Below are 19,760 nucleotides of genomic sequence, written 5' to 3' on the forward strand. Positions count from 1 at the left end.
TGAAGTCTCAAAGAGTTGAACAACAAGTGAAGGATGACTTCAATGAAAGAGAATCTCTGGGACTTCCTTGGTCGTCCAGTGGCTAGGACTCCATGCTCCCAGTGCTGGGGCCCGGGGTTCAATCCTTGGTCAGGGAACTAGATTTCACATACCACAAGATCAGAGATCCCGTGTACCTAAAGTAAGACCTGGCTTGGCTCAACAAATAAATAGAAGAAATGAACAAATAAATATTAAAAAGAGAGAGAATCTCTGAGGCCCACCAGAATTTCCTCTCCTGGGTTCTCTTCCCTTGGACAAACCTCCTTTCCCACTGGCTTGTCATCCAGACTCATTTCCCAACATCTAACAGCAAGAGTCAGAAACTACAAAGAACAGTTACTTGCCCAGAATAAACACCGAGAAAGAGTCATACGGTATACAAGGAGATTTAGGGGCAGATCCACATCAGTTCTTTTGGAAAATGAGAGTTTTTATTTTTATTTATTGAGAGTTTTTATAAAAAGGCCATGCCCCGCTGTCCTCACCATCCAGGGAGGTCCAGCTAGACCGTGTGATCCTTGCCGAGAACACAGATGCCCCAGTCTCCGGGGGCGTGTGCCAGCTCTCCCCCCAGAGACATGAAAGCTGCACCTCACCCCAGGCCCAGGCCCTCGGCGAGCACTGAATGCACCACGCATCTAAGACGCCCATGTGGTGATGGGGATTCAGCAAGTCACTCCCAAAAGGACAGTGCCAGACCCGCAAATCTCCAGTTCCAAGGGGGAAACTGAAAACAAATTCAAACGCAGTGTTGCTCAGAGGCTCCTGGCTGCCCTGGACCCACTGCCAAGTCTGCAAGGCTGCTTGCTTCCAGCCAGAGCCTGAGGAGGGGTGGACGATCAGGGGCCAGACCCACCAACAAGAACACCTGAAGTCTGAGAAATGGGAAGTGAGGAGGAGGAGGAGAAGAGCAGCTGGCTGACTGAAGAGGTTTCATGTATGGGTGTTATGTGCGTGCATGTGTGTATATGCGTGTATGCAGACTTGCACCCCATCCGTCAGGTAGAAGGAACCATGTCGCCCCATGGGATAACCCCCCACTCTGGCCAACACACTGGGTGGTCTCAGCTCTACCCTCTCTCCACATGGTCACCTCTGTCTTCTGTAATACGAACTGACTAGTCACACATTTAAAAAAAAAAATTCTTTGACTGCAGCGGGTCTTAGCTGCGGCATGAGGGCCTTTTGATATTCTTTGCGGCATGCAGAATCTTTAGTTGTGGCACAAGGAATCTAGTTCCCTGACCAGGGATGGTACCCGGTCCCCCACTGCCTTGGGAGTGTGGGATCTTAGCCATTGGACCACCAAGGAAGCCCCTGGTCACATACACTTGACTCTCTCCACCCAGCAGCCCGAGCCCCAGGGGTGCAGGGCAGATCATTCTTCACGAGCCGGATCTCTGGGCCGACCACAGATGGCAGGGGTCCCAGCTGCCACCCTGGGAGCGGCTGGAGGTGACAGTGGTGACAGGAGCAGGTGGGGGAGAAGGCAGGGCTTTCTTTCCTTCATCCCACCATCCTACGAAGCCCTGGCTATCCGGTGACTTCGGTGAGCCTGTGGTCCCTAAGGAATGTGGCAGACTTTTCAGTGAGGGGACAGGTGGCGGGACAGAGTGAAGGGCAAGGAGCAGGGGCCCTGGCTCTGTCCCTGTCACTTGCCGGCCACAGGGCGATGTGAGAGTCACCTGGCGGAGCTCTATGCAAGCCCCTGCTGCAGCTCCAGCCCAGGGCGTCCAGGTGCTGCCAGGAGAATGCACACCTCTGCTGAGAAGGGTTGCATGCATGATGGCATGGCCTCGGGGTCTGATTCCAAGGAGCTGCCTCCAAAGAGCTGTGTGACACTCAGCACTCTCCTTAGCGTCTCTGAACCTCAGAGCGCCCGTGTGTAAAAAAGGCGTTTGATACCTTCCTGCCTTTGACCCAGGTTGAAGGTGAAGAATAAATGCAGTGATGCATGTAAAACACTCTGAAAACTGTGAGTGCTAGAGCTAACCAGACTCTGTGGGGAAAACAATGATGATGACAATAATAATAAATGTCCATCGACAGAGGAATGGATAAAGTTGTAGTGCCTATATACACAATGGAATATTACTCAGTCATTAAAAGAATGAAATGCCATTGGCAGCAACATGGATGGACCTAGAGATTCATATCGAGTGAAGTCAGTCAGAGAAGGAGAAATATCACGTGACATCCCTTATATATGGAATCTCAAAAGAAATCAGACAAATGATTACAGAACAGAAACAGGCTCACCCTTAGGTAATGAACTTATGGTTGCCGGAGTTGGGGGGAAGGATGGGGAGAGAGGGAGTTTGGGATGGACATGTACACACTGCTGTATTTAAAATGGACCAATAGCAAGGACCTACTGAATAGCACAGGGAACTCTGCCCAAAGTTATGTGGCAGCCTAGATGGGATGGGAGTTTGGGAGAGAATGGATACATGTATATATATGGCTGAGTTCTTTGGCTATTCACCTGAAACTATCCTAACGCTGTTAATTGGCTATACCCCAATACAAAATAAAGGAGTTTTTGTTTTAAGAAATAAACCTTGAACATGACATGCAGACAACAGTGGGGAAACGTACATATGACCTCAGCGGTGTGTCCTTCCCTGATCTGAGAAGGTGGCCGGGTGGGCGCAAGGCAACTGAGGACAGAGCAGGTCTGTCTTCTGTGAGTCTGGGTGGTGGCTGGGGACAAGCCTCTCAAGGCTCCACAGGGACCAGCTGGAATCAACCGGGGAGAGGTGGGACGGGGAGGGTTAGGGAGATGGTTGGCTGAGAGTGGAGGCCTTTGTCCTTCCTGGGATCCAGGCTGCTTCCGTCTGAGAGCGAAGTCACTCTGCAGAAGGCAGTTATTAAAGGGGCAGATCACAGAGAGGAAGGGGATTTCACCTCTTGACTTTCCTCCTTGGATAAGATCTGTATCAGTCCTGGAATTTTTTTGTTAACTTACTGGGCTTGGGAGATCTTGGCACAGCTGCCCGAGGCACCCAGGGAGCCCCAAGAGGCTAACAAGAGGATGCAAGCAGCCCCACCGCCCATGCCTGATGGAAGCCTTGGGAGTGCAGATAAGCGGCTCGGTGTTCATGAGGCCTTTAAAAACCAGTCGGGCCACCTAGGCATGTGGGCTCCGGCCTCACCCATCTCCATGGCAACCTGGGCTCAGGGCGGCTTGCCAAGCCTCGATGGGCTGGATGGGCTGATTCACAGTCAGAAGTCTGGGCTGGGCGCTGCGGGCAGGAGCAAACAGGAGCAAACAGCAGCCGGATTCCCACCTCCTCTCTCACCCTCTCCCGGTGCCCACTTCCCCTGAGCTGCTGTCTCTGGAAGGAGGAAGCCCTTTGGCAACAGCAGAGATCTTGGGGTTCTGCCTTCTCCAGGTCTGCCAGACAAGATAACAAGAACAGAAACCAAATTCCACTCTGATAAAAAAAAAAAAAAAAAAACTGCCATAACTCGCTTTCTGCAACATTCACAAGTAAACTGTTAGTTATGGCAGAATGGAAAGAGGCCAACCAGGGCCTAATACCAACCTTAGTTTTATTAGAGATGATGGAAAAGCCCCAGAGACCACAGTCCTGGGGAATGACTGATCCCCACTTTCTCCTTCCTCGTGCGTATGATCATCCCAGGGGCCATCTTGTTCCCTTGGGGCTTCTGCTGACCTGCGGATCTACAGAAACCAGTACCCTCAAAGGCCATGGGGAGACTTCTTTCCAGGCCAGCAGTGTGTGGTCCCTGAATCAGCTATAGTGACAATAGCATCACCTGGGAACTTGTTGGATGTGCAAACTTGCTGTACCCACCCTGGACTTATCTGATTAGAAACCCAAGTAAGGTGGGCTTCCCCTATGACTCAAGTGGTAGAGAATCCACCTGCAAAGCAGGAGATGCAGGTTCAATCCCTGAGTTGGAAAGATCCCCTGGAGAAGGGAATGGCAACCTACCCCAGTATTCTTGTCTGGAGAATTCCATGGACAGAGGAGCCTGGCAGGTTACAGTCCACAGTCCATGGAGTTGCAAAGTCGGACACGACTGAGTGACTGAGTGCACCAACTAAGGTGAAACCCAGCAAACTGCTGTTATTTTGGCCACACCATGTGGCGTGTGGGATCTTAGGTCCCCGCAGTGGAAGCACAGTCTTAACCCCTGGATCACCAGGGAAGTTCCAGCAAGCTATGTTTTAACAAGCACCCCCAGATGGTTCTGCTGCCCACTCGAGTTTGAGAACCACTGCTCCGAGATTTTCATTTAAACACCGAACAACTGGAGGACATGGTGAAGCTCTCTCGGCAGGGGGTTGATTCTGAACCCAGATATCAGCTTTCGAAATGCCAGTGCCAAAGGGCACAAAGTCACAGAATGGGGTCTGAGCCTCCCCTGGGTGCATGGCTGCTCTGCTGGCACTGGAAAGCCAGGGGGGCCTGAGCCCAAGGACCACCTCGGCGGCTACACAGTGACAGGTAAGGGGGAGGATGTAGGACAGGTAGGCAGGAAGGAAGAGGTAAGAAAGATACATACTGGCTGGACAACACTCTCTTGAACCCATTGAGCAGGGAAAAAGTCATAGTAAATGCTCAAGTCAGAACCTGCATTTGGCTTCCCCACATGCCTCCACCCACAGACTCACCTGGTGAACCCTCCTCCCTGAGATACCAAAACGACCTGGGCATCCTTGGCAGAAACATCCCTAATGTCTGCAGCCTGTGATTTCCCTAGGACAGGCTGCGCTGTGTATGGAAGGGGTTGTTGTTTGTTGTTTAGTCAGCAACCCCATGGACTGTAGCCTGCCAGGCTCCCCTGTAAATAGAATTCTCCAAGAATACTGGAGTGGGTTGGCATTCTTTTCTCCAGGGGATCTTCCCAACCCAGGGACTGGACCCACGTCTCCTGCACCGGCAGGCAGATTCTTCACCACTGGGCCTCCGGGGAAGCCCCGAATGGAAGTGAACTCTTCCTCAGATTTTCCTCTGGGACAGATTCCACAAGAGGGGCTCCTGCCAACCCGGCCTTCTGATGTGCCCCCAACTGACACCTCCCTCCCCTGCCTTTCCCAAACGGGGGAAATCTCTGAAATGGGCATTCTGAAGTCAGATGGAAAGATAATTTCTCTATTTCACCTTCTGAAAGGGATGAAGCCTATGGCAAAATTTCAGCTTTGAGCTATGCTGGGGGATGCGGGTTGACAGAGCTGAAGGAATGACGCGGCTGAACATGAAAGCTCAGGGCAACCTCAACCTCTGAAAACTTCTAAGGAGAGGCAGCTTACGTAATAGCAACTACAGAGAGCTGCAGAAGTTGAGCTCTGGCTAATACGTCACAATAGGAGTTTTACTAAAATTAAATATCCTGTTATCCCAATGACCTTGAATTATTGTAGGAAGGTTGCCGCATTACCTTCATTCCACTCCTAAGTGAAGGAGACCTAAGGAGAGTCACCCACTGGCTGTCCACCCCCCCACCCCAGGAACCTGCATTTCTAACAAGTCATTTCCTCCCTTCCCCCAATAATCTCCTGGGTCACAAAGGCCCCCTGCGGCTCAGCTCTCTGTTGCTCTTTTACACAATGTGGCACCTTGAGGTGCTGTCAACAGCAACAAAACCAAAATCCAACCATCCCCTGCCCCCTTCCCCCAAGCCAGGACCCGGGGAGGCAAGACTTCTGCTTCCTATGGCCAAGTGTGTGTGCGTGTGCGTGTGCGCGCTCCGTCGTGTCCGGCTCTTTGTGACCCCATGGACTGCAGCACACCAGGCTCCTCTGTCCATGGGATTTACCAGGCAAGCATACTGGAGTGGAGTGCCATTTCCTCCTCCAGGTGATCTTCCTGACCCAGGGATCAAAACTGGGAAGCCCTTCTTATGGCTATTTTGGGCCCTTAACATGATTCCATGATGGCTCAGATGGTAAAGAATTCACCAGCAATGCAGGAGACTCAGGTTTGATCCCTGGGTCAGGAAGATCCCCTGGAGAAGGGAATGGCAATCCACTCCAGTATTCTTGCCCTGAGAATCCCACGAACAGAGGAACCTGGCGGGCTACTGTTCATGGGGTCACAAAGAGTCACACACGACTTAATGACTAACACACACACTGAGAAGAAGATCATGGCACCTACCCCACCACCTAGATAATTCAACTTTAAAAACAAAAAAATCAAAATTGAAATGTAAGTCTAAAGAAGTAACCTTCCCCAGGGTTCCTTGAGCACAGGCTCAGCCTGCCTACGGACCCTTCGCCTCCCTTTCCTGGGATATTAAAACACCTGAGGGCCTCCTGGGTGGAGGCAGGGAGGTGGCTTAATAGCTACCTTTCCTGGGATAGTAAAACACCTGAGGGCCTCCTGGGTGGAGGAGGGGAGGTGGCTTAATAGCTCCAGCCGGTGGCTGCCACCATCTTGCTCTGCTGGTCTCTCCTGGGCAATTGTGTTCAGCTTGCTAACAGGAGAACAGTCCCTGGAGGCGCACAGTGAGCGGATTTCCAGGGGAGAAGAGGAACAACGGGAAACTAGAGTCCTACTGTTGGGTCCTGCTGCTCCTGGGTTGGGAAGAACCCCTGGAGAAGGAAATGACTATCCACTTCAATATTCTTGCCTGGAGAATTCCACGGACAGAGAAGCCTGGTGGGCTACAGTCTGTCCATGGAGTCGCAAAGAGTCGGGCTGAGTGACTGAGCACGCATGCACACCCCTTCTGAACCTGAGGATGCGGGTGGGACTGCCTTCTTCGAGGTAGTTCCAACATCCCAACTTGAGATGAGGAAACAGGCTCAAGAGAGGTAAAGTAACTTGCCCACGGTCACAGAGCAGACATGCAGTGCCTTGGCAGACAGCTGTCTCCCTCTGTTGTATGCACAGCATGTGCCAGGCACAGGTCAGCTGCTTGACTGCCTGTCTCATCCTTGGTGCAACAGAGGGAGCTTGGTCCCCTCTCTGGGGTGTGGTGGAGAATGAAGGACCTATAAAAGCTTTTTCTTTTATATAGCACATCTATGGGAATTCTGCAGTGACTACGTTTGAACAAGTTCGAGACTTGAGAAAGCCTCCCTTCTGAGGACTGAGCCAGCATCGTTTAGAAAACCAGAGCCCTGGGACTTTCCTGGTGGTCCAGTGGCTAAGACTGCATGCTCCCACTGCAAGGGGCCCAGGTTCGATCCCTGGTCAGGGAACTAGATCCCACAAGCTGCAACTAAGAGTTCACATGCCGAACTAAAAGATCTCATGTGCCACAGTTAAAACCTGGTGCAGCCATATAGATTAAAAGAACAGCAACAACAACAAAAATCATAGCCCTTATTCTGTCTAAGAGGAGAAAAGTTTCAGTTCCTATGAGGTGCTGGTGTTAAGTGGTTTAGGGCTGAGGGAATGGGAGGGAGGCCTCTGCCCAAGGTAACTTCCTTCTAAACAAGAAATCTCATTTCAAGTTTCCACCGCCTGTTTGCCAGACTTGTAGCAGACGTCAGCCAGCCCATAAATCCATTTTCTGCTGAAAGCAGGCATTCTGATCTTAACCAAAATCATCTGATGTGGGAGATTGTTTTGGGGCTGTTTGGCTTTAAATTCCAGAATACCATTGTGTTTTCCATTGTGTACGCCTCACTAAGATGCCTGGTGATCACACACACACACATTCTTGCTGACATACTTTAGCCATGAGGACCTGGTTCTCATTCCATCTGTAGAACCAGTTACCACTTGCTTGCACAACCCTGAGTAGTGGGAGATGTACCTGTCCTATTCGTTTGCCAGGATGCCCCCTTCATTTTAGTCCCAACAATCAGACAACAAGCTGTCTGCTGTCTGCCAGGTTCCTAGTCCCACCCGAAGCACTTCACCTGAATCATTATACTTTCTCAATGAACTCTCCAGGTAGGTAATATTAACTTCCAGTTTTGAGATGAGAAATTTCACACAGAAGTTCAATGGCTTGTCTTGGGATCACATAGGTATCTGAGGTTACAACGTGGACCCAGTACAGTCTGACTACAGAGCCTAAATTCTCATGTTGCTAAGTCTTGCTGATCTGTTTTGTTAATTTCAGGGTCAGAAGTTCTCAGTTTTGTCTTTTCTCCTTCCTAGTCACGTCTGATTCTATTTCAAAAGTGGCATCTTCTCACCGTAAAGGCCCCAAGAGAGCCCCCGTATATGAACAGAGCATCTACCTTCTCAAGACAGGAAGGGACCTGCCATTCCACCTGGCCTGCAGGTGACATGGGAGCCCGGCCTCTCTCTAGGGGAGCTGCCTGATGGATGGAGGCTTGATTCCTTTTCCTGACCTCTGGCAGGAAAGTTCTGCCCATGCTCTTGCTGAACTGGCCAGAAACTGAGTGTGGACACAGCCCTGCTCTGGGAAACAGATTCTCCAGAGTAACCTAGTACATTTCCTTCTTGTCCTAGCTTTGCCACTGCTGCAAGCCTGGCAGGCAGACACTGAGGCAGCTGCCCACCGCCCTTCTATCCCTTACAGGCATGGCCCCATGGTGGGACCCAGAGCCTCTGCCCTTCCCCCACAGCCCATCCTGCCAGCAGATGCCTGTGTTACAGCCCTGGGCATGGGACCCTGGGAGGCACCTGTGACATGAGGGTCACGTCACAGCCCCCTAGCCTAAGGGTTCCTCCCCAGCACTGCAAGAGCATCTAAATGCCTAGTTGAAATGAGTTTTCTGGTCTCTTAAGGGTTACCTGTCTTGGGGAATCAGGGCTATAATGTGACTGAAGTGGGGGAAAGTAGGCTGGTAGAAAGAAGGCTTTAAAAAGTTTGAGCACAATAGTAAAACAGGATGAAATCCACAGCCCCACATCAGAAGAAGGCGCTTACAAGTGCATCAAGATGAGCAGGAGGAAGAGCCTTACGGGAAAGTTTCCTGCCCTGGAGGGCACATTCTGCTGGGGTAGCTTCCCACCCATCAGAGGGAGACATGGATATGAGGACTGCAAGCAAACGGGCACACTACAATTGTTCATCTAGAAGGGAAGAGGCGTTCTCGATTGGGACCTCTAAATAGCTACATCTTAGTCCTTTCAGGCTGTTATAGCAAAGAACCCTGGACCTGTGGAAAAGTCCAAGATCAAGGCACCGTCCTCATGAGCTCATCACCCCAAAGGCCATGCCTCCAAATACCACTGCATTAGACCTTAGGATTTAACATATGAATGTGAAGAGACAACAGTCTATAGCAACCTATCTTTTTAAACAAATGCTTTGGCTACGCCCCCATGGCATGTGGAATCTTTGTTCCCCAGCCAGGGATCAAACCGATGCCCCCTGCAGTGGAAGTGAGGAGTCTTAACCACTGGACAGTCGAAGAAATCCCTATAGCAAACTATCTCTTAAAAACACCAAACCTCCCAAAGACATTCTGATGGCCAACAGGTACATGAGAAGATGCACGTAGTCACTAATCGTTAGGGAAATGCAAATCAAAACCACAATGAAATATATTACACCTGTCAGAAAGGCTATTTTCCAAAGGACAACAAGTAACAGGCATTGACGAGGATGTGGGGAAAGGGATCCTTGTGCAGTCTTGGTGGACATGTAAACTGGTGCAGCCAGTATTGAGGTTCCTCAGAAGATTAAAAATGGAAGTGATCCAGCAATTTCACTTGCAGTTACGTATCCGAGGAACATAAAAACACTAATTTGAAAAGTTACATGCACCCGGATGTTCACTGCAGCACTAGTTACTATTGTAAATAGTATTTCCTATTGTAAACAGCTATTGCCAAGATATGGTAACAATGTAAATGTAAATGGATAAAGAAGATGTGGTGTGTATATATATATACATGCATACATGTATATATGTGTATATATATACACACACATACATATACACAACAGAATATTATTCAGCCATAAAGAAAAGACAGAAACCGTGCCATTTGTGACAACACGGATGGAACTGGAAAGTATTATGTTAGGTGAAATCTGAAAAACAACACAAATGAACAAACCAAACCTACAGACACAGAGAACAGATGGGTGGCTGCCAGAGGGGAAGAAGGCTGGGGGATGGGGCGTGAAATGGGTGAAGGGGATCCAGAGGTACAAAATCTTCAGTTATAAAATAAATAAGTCATGGGGATGTGATGTATAGCATGGCAACTATAGTCAGTGATACTGCTTTGCAAATTTGAAAGTCGCTCTCATTTCAAGAAAAAGACACTTGCACCCTGATGTTCATTGCGGCACTGTTTACAATAGCCAAGGTATGGAAACAACCTAAATGTAAATGGATAAAAAGATGTGGTATATATATATTCAAGAAAAAAAATGCTGTGATTTTGGTGACAGATGGTACCTTCATTTTTCAGGGTATACAAATGGCAAATCACTATGATTTTGGAGGAAAGTCCTACTGATTTCATGGGATTCCCCACCCCCCAAATTCAGACCTGCCAGTCAAGGATGACAGCATGCAGTATTTAAAAACTATCCAGAAGTCAGTGTTTTTTTGGTGGCGGGGAAGAATTACTGGATGGATGTAATTAAAATAAAATTATCTCATCTGGACACAGGATGTTGCTTTCCACAGCTGCCTGCCATCGTCTGACGGAAAACGAACATGTCCCTGGACCAGTGTTACTTTTTCCACAGAACGAAGCAGGCAAGTATCTGCAGTTAGACTTGGAAAACATAAATTTAAAAAAAAAAAAAAAAATGCATTGTTTAGCACTTTTGATCTCCTGAATTCCCTTAGTTGCAAATGATGATCTCTGGGTGAACGCGGGTTCAATAGACTCTTCCCCAGATTTTCAAGTTCCTGAACCATGAAGTCAGTGCTCTTCTGTAGGTTAGAGGGAATGATGGTTTCTGTAAGACTTTGGTTGAAAAGACCTGCAGCGGCTCCCAATAAAGTTCCCCTGATCCTACTCTGGGGGCGGCAGGAACACTATATATAAACTATATATATGCAGCTTCCAGAAACTTCTCCAAGCTCCTCTGCCCAGACTATCCATCAAGGAGGCTACAGGACCACAGAAGCCATGGTGACCTGTGACTTCAGGTCCCTAACATCACAGCCAGAGGTACCCAAGAAAGCCAATCAAGGCTTGTGTTCTTCAGTAGAAAAGGTGCTTGTGTTAAGTCCCAGGGGTATTAAGCTCCAGACTGTGCAATGGATCCCAAAGGGCGGGCCTCCTTGCAAAATGGAATTGAACAGGAAAACAGACACATCAAACATGGACACACAGTTCTGAGTGTAAGAGGGAAGATTCGCCTCGGACACGAAAAGGAAAAGTGTGAGAACTCTGATGGGTGAGGTCTAAAACCGCAGAAGGCTTCATTTAGCAGAGTAAGCATTCCAGTGAGGACAGCCCTCCGAAGGGCTGTCTATCGAAATGGTTCTGAACCAGCAGTGGTTTCGTTTGAGCACAAAGAGGAAGGTGTGGAATGGTGCTGTGGGCCACTTTGAAAAGAAAGAGTTGAGTGTGTGCGCCTGTGTAGGAATCCCGTCCCCCGCCCCCAGGCCCCCCATCAGGAGTCAGACCTGTTGTTGACAACCACTGGAGGGCAAAGTGGAGGGGGTAAAAATCATCAGGAGCCAGGCAGGGAGAAGTCCTGTTTTCCGGAGCAGAGGCAGACACCTGGCCTCCCCTCCCCTCTCCCCTAACCTGCCAGGCTCTGTGCAAACACAGCCGGCTCTTGCCGGGCTCCGGCTGTCCGGGTGCCAAAGGGTGGAAGCCATTTCATGCAAGAGCCCAGAGGCCTGCCGAGCCCCACACAGAAGGCAAACATCCTCTGCAGGGAAGATGCAGGTTAGGTCGGAGGGGCACCAGCCAGCGCCAGCCCTGCCGGTCCATCCCCCACCCAGACCCCGAATACTGGCGCCTCTGCAGTTTTATTTCCAGAGGTGTGGCCACCCATGAAATGGAGTCAGTGTCCTGAAGTGGGGATTGCAGAGGTGGGTGGAGGAACGAGGCTGGCAGTGACGCAGGAGGAGGAGGAGGAGGAGGAGAAGCCCGGACGTGTGTGGATGAGGGGTGTGCACCTGGCTATCTCTCTGGTTTCAACTGCCACACTTCTCAGGCAGTGGCTCCCACCCTCCCTACCTCCCTTCCCCACAGGGATAAGAGCTACAGTTGGAAGCTTAGTCAGCACCTAGGACTAAGCTCCTGGGCCAAGTGCATCACGAGCACGTGTTCGTGTAACCTATTGCCATCCCAGGAGGGCAGGCACCAGCTCCACGTGATGGGGAAATCGAACCCAGAGCTGCTGGTGCTCTAACCATTGGGCAGCACTGCCATGAAAGGCTCACCCAGGGGGAGTGGAGGCAACTCCAGGGTTAACAGGAGAGGCAATACTCAGGTCCCAGAAATAAAGGTCAAATGAAGTCACTGTCTGAGCCAAGCCTGGGTACCCACTGTACACTTCCATTTCCGGACTCCTATTTTGGGTTGTGTGGGAAAGTCCTTTGCTGTAGGTCACGGGGATGGGGCTGGTTTCTTAGGCTGACCTTCTGGGACCATTTGCTCTGACTCACTGGTCTTACAGATGAGGAAGCTGAGCTATGGAGTTCAAAAGTGACCTGCTTGGTTACTGTATAGCACAGGGAACTATAAGTCACTATCTTTTAATAACCTATAAGGGAAAATAACTTCAAAAGGAATAAATGTGTATGTGTATAACTGAATCATCTTGCTGTGTGCCTGAAACACTGTAAGTCAACTATATTTCAATAAAATGTATATTTTAAGAAGAAAAAAAAAGTGACCTGCTTGGGACTTCACTAGTGGTCCAGTGGTTAAGACTGTGCTCCTACAATGCAGGGGCATGGGTTCGAGCCCTGGTCAAGGAACTAGATTCTACATGCCACAACTAAGAGCCGGCGCAGCTAAATAAAACACACACACACAAACAAAAGTGACATGCTCAACGTGGGCTGAGGGCAGAGTTGACTAATACCCAGGTCCCTCAACTCTGGTTTCCACGAAGTCAGAGTTAGACCCAGGAGATACCGTTTCTTGGGAAAGAGAAATTCCCTGCTCTTCCCATCAGTGAGGGAGGGGACAGGGATGAGGTGGGGGGACACAGTGAGCAAAGGGGCAGAGGGAGGTGAGGCTAGAATGGGAACGCCTGGCCTGGCTCAGCTCTGGTTCCCCACTAAACAGCGGAGGTTGCCACTCTGGCATCATAACAGGTTTCCCCTCTCAACCTTTTCTGGAGGGTGGTTGCAAGCAGGTCGAAGGAAACCCAGAAACAACTGAAATGGAACAGGGAAGTTAAGAGTCCTGGGGCCACTGGAAGTACAGACTGACTGCTGACTTGGCTGCAGGCACCAGGGGTCTTACTTGGAGGTGGGGGGGCAGGTGGTGCAGGCTCTGCTGTCACCGAGGGTCCCTCAGGAATGAGAATGGGGGCCAGGGAAGAGGTACACCCTCCCTCCTTGATTGGCCCTGACACTGAGGTGGGCCTCTCCTCTCTGGATCCCTGCTGGACCACCCCTCTCAGCATCCCCTGTCCATGAGGTATAGGTGACTCCTACCCTCCCAACTCCTGCTCTTCGAGGCCCATATCAGGTCCCAAACACTAAATTTAAAAATTCTAGGTCTCAAGAGAGAAAGGGAAGTGATGACATCATAATGATCCAAGCAAGCAGTTCCCTCAGGCCACAGCTTCCCTTAAAAATCATTTTTTGAGGGCTTGTTGCCACCTTCCTGTCATTCTCATCCAGCTGGGTATGGTGGCTAGCAGTGACATAAAGTGCATCGGGTACACTGCAGCCCACCAGACCTGTTTTCAAACTTACCCCTGACACTCTCCAGCCACCTGACCCTGGCTAAGTTATGGAACCTCTCTGGGGACTGGTTTCCTGGTCATTGGTAAAAATGGGGATAATGTTTTCTGCTCTGACCGTATTGTGGAACGTGGAAAAGGACTTTGCAGGCTGTACCATGCTGCACAAGGGATCACAGTGTTCCTTTACTCCATCACCTCCTAGGAGATGAGGGCTTCATCTCTATAGGGACCTTAATACAGGAGTACCGAACAACGGGCATCCCTGGTGGCTCAGTGATAAAGAATCCTCCTGCTAATGCAGGAGATGTGGGTTTGATCACTGGGTTGGGAGGATCCCCTGGAGAAGGAAATGGCAATCCACTCCAGTATTCTTGTCAGGGAAATCCCACGGACAGAGGAGCCTGGTGGGCTACAGTCCATGCGGTCAGAAAAGAGCTGGACACAACTTAGCGACGAAACAACAACGACCACAACTTAACAATAGCTGATTCAGATTCATGTAGCTACTGCTTACCCCCCATGCCACCTGTTACCAGGTCCCTTTGTTGATTTTGCGATGGAGACAGAAGAGGACAGGACCTAAAGGATCTAGGAGCCGAGGTATTGGCTTGGTTCCCGTGATGCTGATCAATCAGCCCAGTTCTGGTTCCCACTTCTTTACTGTGAAGAAGTGGGACAGGATGACCCCGAAAGTCATTCCTAATTCTATACCCAACCGTTCCCAGAGTGAGTCATCTCTGTTTCAGGTGACACTGCCCATCAGCAGCACTGAGCCCAGGTGAGGACAGCTCTGGACATGGGTGGGGTGGCAGGCCAGAGGCTGCCGGAGAGGTCTGGGAGTCTCCCGCCAGGCTCTGCCAGGCTCCTCTGTCCATGGCATTCTCCAGGCAAGAATACTGGAGTGGCTTGCCATGCCCTCCTCCTCCAGGGGATTTTCCCGACCCGGGGAGCGAACCCATCTCTTGCATCTCCTGGACTGGCAGGTGGGTTCTTTACCACTAGCGCCACCTGGGAAGCCAAGGAGTCACCAGGGGACTAGCAGGGGAGAGAAGGGAATAGGGAGGGGCTGGAGGAAAACTCCCTAAAGGACTAGGGTGGGGCAAGGCGGGGCTGGCCGGCCTGGCCGGCCTTCCACATTCTTTTCTGCTGCCTCTGTTGGTGTGACGAGGAAGCGAGGCTGGCAGCTAGCTGGCTGGCTGCTGGGACTGGTGGGAACAGCAGGAGGAAGGGGTGCCTAGCGCAGGAGGGTCTCCCTAGAGGAGGCCCTCCCTGGGCTGGGCAGGGCACATCCATGCTCCACCTTCACTAGGGCAGGTGTTTGGTGTGATGAATTGTGCAAGGGCAGGTCCGTCTTATACCCAGTCAGCTCCAGGGAGAGGAGTAAATCTTGGGAGACTTTTCCCTGGGGCTCATGGGGAAACAGATCCCGGTGAATAAGTACAGTTTTGCTACAAGCCTCCTGTGGCATGCCCCTGCTTCTACAGCCATCTCCCTCTGGAGAGCGGCACAGGGCCTGCCTTTCCAAATACCTTCCTGATGGCAAAGGGGCAAAAATCATCCACCTGTGAGCGGGGGATGTGGCCCTGGAACTAGGACACCAAGTCCGCTACTCCTTGCCTCTATCTCTGGGTGGCCCATTAATCCCCCTAGGGAGGGCTCCGAGGGGCATCTCCCCCTCCCTGCTGCCCGCCTCAGGCTGCCGTAGACTGAGAGGCTGCCCGTGGCCGGCAGCGGGAGTCCTGGAACTCCCAGGCCTGCGTCCTCCCCAGGTGACAGTCAACTCCCGGGGGCCCCACCCGGCTTCTGGGTGGGCTGGTGGGGGAGGAGGTGGGGCAGCCACCTGATCCCTCCCGGAAATGGAGAAACACGGGCTCATCCCACACCGGCGCCGATAAGCATCGGCCCCAACTCTCCCCAACTGTCCCGGAGTTCTCTCAAGTCCAGATACTTATCGCCCTTGGGGGGAAAAGAAAATCAAGACAAGCTAGTCTTTCAGGTTGTTTCGAGGGAGCTCGGACTTTCTCACGCCGGCTCAGAATCAGTCTGAGAGCTCGGGGGTGCAGGAGGGACCCCGACTTTCATTTACGGGTAGGGTCCCGGGACGCCAACACCCGCGGTCGGCGCGTCCCTTCCCCTCTCGCGCAAACGTGCCAACAGCTTTTGGCTGAGCGCCCCCGGCGGGACAGAAGTCCCTTTTCGCGTTCGCATCCTTCCCCTCCTCGCGGCCCCGGACACTCAGGGGACCCCGCCCGAGTCACAAGCCGCACAGTCCGCCACAGCCCCCCACGACCAGGGCCTTGAGTCCTCAGCAGAGGGGTGCTCTGATTCTTCCTCCTGCGCTCGGAGGGACTCGGGGTGGGAGTAGACACCAACCCCACCCGCAACTCATCAGGGCCGCGCGTCGGCCGCCCGCCTCGCTTCGGACGCGCCCCGAACCAACCCGCCCGCCCCGCCCGTCTCGGCTCGGGCCGAGGAGTTAGCTGGCGGCCGTACCGCCCTCTCCTCCCCGCCAGGAGTCTTCCCCGCGCAGGCGGTGCGGGTGCCCGCAACCCCGATAGCGGACGGAATGCGCGGGGCGGACAGGTGGCCCCCGAGAGGCGCGCGCGGCGGTCGCACTCACTCACCCAGAAGATGAAGTTAAATCCGAAGAGCAGGTATTTGATGCACTTGGTGCCTCCTTTCACCGGCATGATGCGAGCTAGAGTGGCCTGGGTTGGACTGATGTGAAACGGGGCCGCGTGAGGCCGGGACGGGCGGGACCGGGCTGTGGGACCGAGGTGCGCGCGGCTGCGGGCTGGCCTCCGGGCTGCACTTTTAAAAAGTGCCACTCCTCGGGCGCGCGCCGCCGCGGTGCGCATGTGCCGGGCCCCGCCCCCGCCCCCGCCCGCCCCGCAGGCCCCGCCCCTGGCCCACCTGCCCCGCCCCGCCCAGGTCCGGGGCCCGCTGCCGGTCCCGCCTCTGGTTGGTGCTCCCCACCTAGTCGGCTGGACCTGACTTCCCGCCTTGCCTTCCCTTTCCTCCCAACCGTCCTGGGGTCTTTCCAGGCCGTCATCCCTGGCCGATTTCATTCTGGAATTATGCGAAGCCTTCGCCCTTTCGGTTATCTCCTGGATTCTGCCCCTCCCGAGCCCTCTACTCTGGGGAGAACTTCCCCGGTGGGTGGTGAGGGCAGAGGCCCCTTACCCAAGGTGGCCCGCAGAATGAGGGCTCTTCTTGCTTGGGGCCCGATTTGAAGAGAAGCTGCCCGATTTCTGTCTCCCTGGGCGGCTCCTTGCACACTTCCACTCTGAAGCACACGCTCCACTCGGCACACTGAGGCTTGCCTTCCGGATGGGAGGATCGGTAGGGGCTTATGGAAGTAATCCTGAAATACCATCAATGAATAATAATAAGTCTGAGAGCTGGGCAATGTGGGATTGCTTCCTGGATTTGTGGTTCAGATGCCCCAGAGAAGAGAAGGGCTGTAGCCAACTTCTGTTCCTGCCTCTTCTCATTACCCTCCTTCTTGCCCTTGACACTGCCCACTGCCACATCCTTGAGCTCCTGTGCCAGAGTTCTTAGGGTGTTTCTCCTCTGCTCCAAAATGTCCAACAAATGACAAATGTTGGCTAGGATGTGGAGAAAAGGGAAGCCTCCAAGACTTGTGCCCAACTCTTTGCGACCCCATGGACTGCCGCCCACCAGGCGCCTCTGTCCGTGGGATTCTCCAGGCAAGAATGCTGGCATGGGTTGCCATCTCTCCTCCAGGGGATCTTCCCAATCCAGGGATTGAACCCAGGTCTCTCGCATTGCAGGCAGAATCTTTACCATCTGAGCCACCAGGGAAGCCCCCTAAACTGTTGAGGGGGAAAACAAATTGATACAACCACTATGGAAAGCAGTATGGAGGTTCTTTAAAAAATTAAAAATAGAGCTACGCAGCAATTCCACTCCTGGGTATTTGTCCAAAGAAAATGAAAACACTACTTGGAAATATATTTGCACCCCTATGTTCATTGTAACATTTTTTCTAGTAGCCAAGATATGGAAACAACAGAAATGTCCATCAATAGATGAATGGATAAAGAAAAATATATATATAAATGATGGAATATCACCCATAAAAAGAAGGAAAACTTGCAACTCCATAGATGAACCTAGAGGGTATTTTGCTAAGTGAAATAAATCAGAGAGAGAAAGATAAATGGAATCTAAAAAAACAAAACAAATGTAACTAAACAGAAACAGAGATATACATACAGAGATAAAAACAGTTGGTTGCCAAGTGGAGGTGGGTAGGGGGAGGAGAAAAATAGGTGAGGGAGATTAGGAGGTACAGCTTTCAGTTACAAAATAAATGAGTCACGGGTATGAAATGTACAGTGTGGGGAATATAGTCAATAATTATGTGATATCTTTGGACAGTGACAGATAATAACTAGACTTATTGTGGTGATCATTTTGAAATGTATAGAAATATCAAATCACTATGTTATGTATGTATCAGGAACTAACACAATGTTGTAGGTCAATTATACTTCAAAAACAAGCAAACAAGCTCAGAGATAGAGATTAGATTTGTGGTTACCAAAGGTGGAGGTGGGGAGGTAGGAGAAGGGAAATTGGATGAAGGTGATCAAAAGATACAAACTTCCAGTTATAAGATAAGTAAGTACTAGCGATTTAATGTACAACTTACATGATAAATATTATCAACAGTGCTGTAAGTTATAAGGAAAACGGTTAAGAAAACAAATCCTAAGAGTTCTCAGGACAACGAAAAACATGTAAATATTTTTCTGTTTCTTTCATGTATGTATATGAGACATGGACATTCACTAAACCCATTGCTTTCATGTATGTATATGAGACATGGATAGTCACTAAACCTATTGCGGTAATCATTTCATGATGTATATGAGTCAAATCATTATGTCATACACCTTAAACATATACAGTGCTGTACATCAATTATATCTCTGTTGACTAAAAAAGATGCACAGTGTGAGAGTTGCGAGTTAAATTTTATTTGGGGCAAAATGAGGACTGTAGCCCAGGAGGCAGCACCGCAGATAGCTCCGAGAGACTGCTCCAAAGGGGCAGTGAGAAGAAGGTCAATATATAAGATTTTGGTGAAGGGGGAGTTCGGTACCATCAAGCACTCATTTTACAAAAGGTTTTCTGCTAGTCACGAGGATCTGATGTCATCACGAAGGGATTTAGTGCTTTTCTAGATATGAGAAGATGGCAAGGATTGGAATCATAAAATTTGTTCCTGAAAATATCCAACTATCTAAAAACCAGTTCCACCAGGTTCCCTGGAGCACAGAGTGCCTCACTCTCCACCCCGAACCCCCTCGGGGTGTTTAAGGTCAGTAGCTGCAGCAGTGCGGGGTTCAGTCTCCGCAGAGGCAGATGGCAAATGCCCTTGCTGTTCAGTCATTTGCAACGCTCTTGGCAAGTGCCAGTTTGTAGTTGACATCTCAAAGAAACTAGAAGAAAAAAATACTTTCCGCAGCTCTCCTACATTCAATGACTTAAGTCAAAATTCCTTATTTTGCCCTCCACAGCACCCTAGCCCTGCATGTGGCATGTGGTATGTTCCCTCTGGCTGGCTAACCTTCCTCTCTTCACTTGTGAAAATTCCATGCCTCCTTAAACATTCCTTTTCTGATTCTCACCAAAGGATAAGGAGATTCCCCCTACTTTTAAGAACTCAAAACCCTTTCACATTTTTTTTTCCAAAATAAAGTTTCCTTTTTTTTTTAAATGACAAAAGCAAAACTTCTTTGGTTACCAAAACATCAGAAAATACCAATAGGCAAAAAGAACATAACTCAAAATAACACCCACCCGAAACAGCTTGTATTACCACTTTGAAATTGTGTTTTGCTCTGTTTATTATCACTGTTACACTTGTCTCATCAATTTGTTCATTCAGGCCAAATGTGGTTTCAGTATCCAGGCACATGAGGGTATATTCTTAG

At 50.6% G+C, this 19,760-nt stretch overlaps 1 protein-coding gene across 1 annotated transcript in view; it reads right to left on the reverse strand.

Moving 5' to 3' along the window:
* CD9 (CD9 molecule) overlaps positions 1-16,620 on the reverse strand; it is a 34,945-nt gene extending 18,325 nt beyond the window's left edge. The window contains exon 1 of the mRNA XM_065942466.1: positions 16,419-16,620. Within this exon, the coding sequence (XP_065798538.1) occupies positions 16,419-16,484 (66 nt within the window). The 5' untranslated portion in view covers positions 16,485-16,620. The remainder of the gene's footprint in view (positions 1-16,418) is intronic.
* Between the last annotated feature and the right edge of the window lie 3,140 nt (positions 16,621-19,760).

Source organism: Muntiacus reevesi, chromosome 1 (genome assembly GCF_963930625.1).
Source record: "Muntiacus reevesi chromosome 1, mMunRee1.1, whole genome shotgun sequence".
Classification (NCBI taxonomy): domain Eukaryota; kingdom Metazoa; phylum Chordata; class Mammalia; order Artiodactyla; family Cervidae; genus Muntiacus; species Muntiacus reevesi.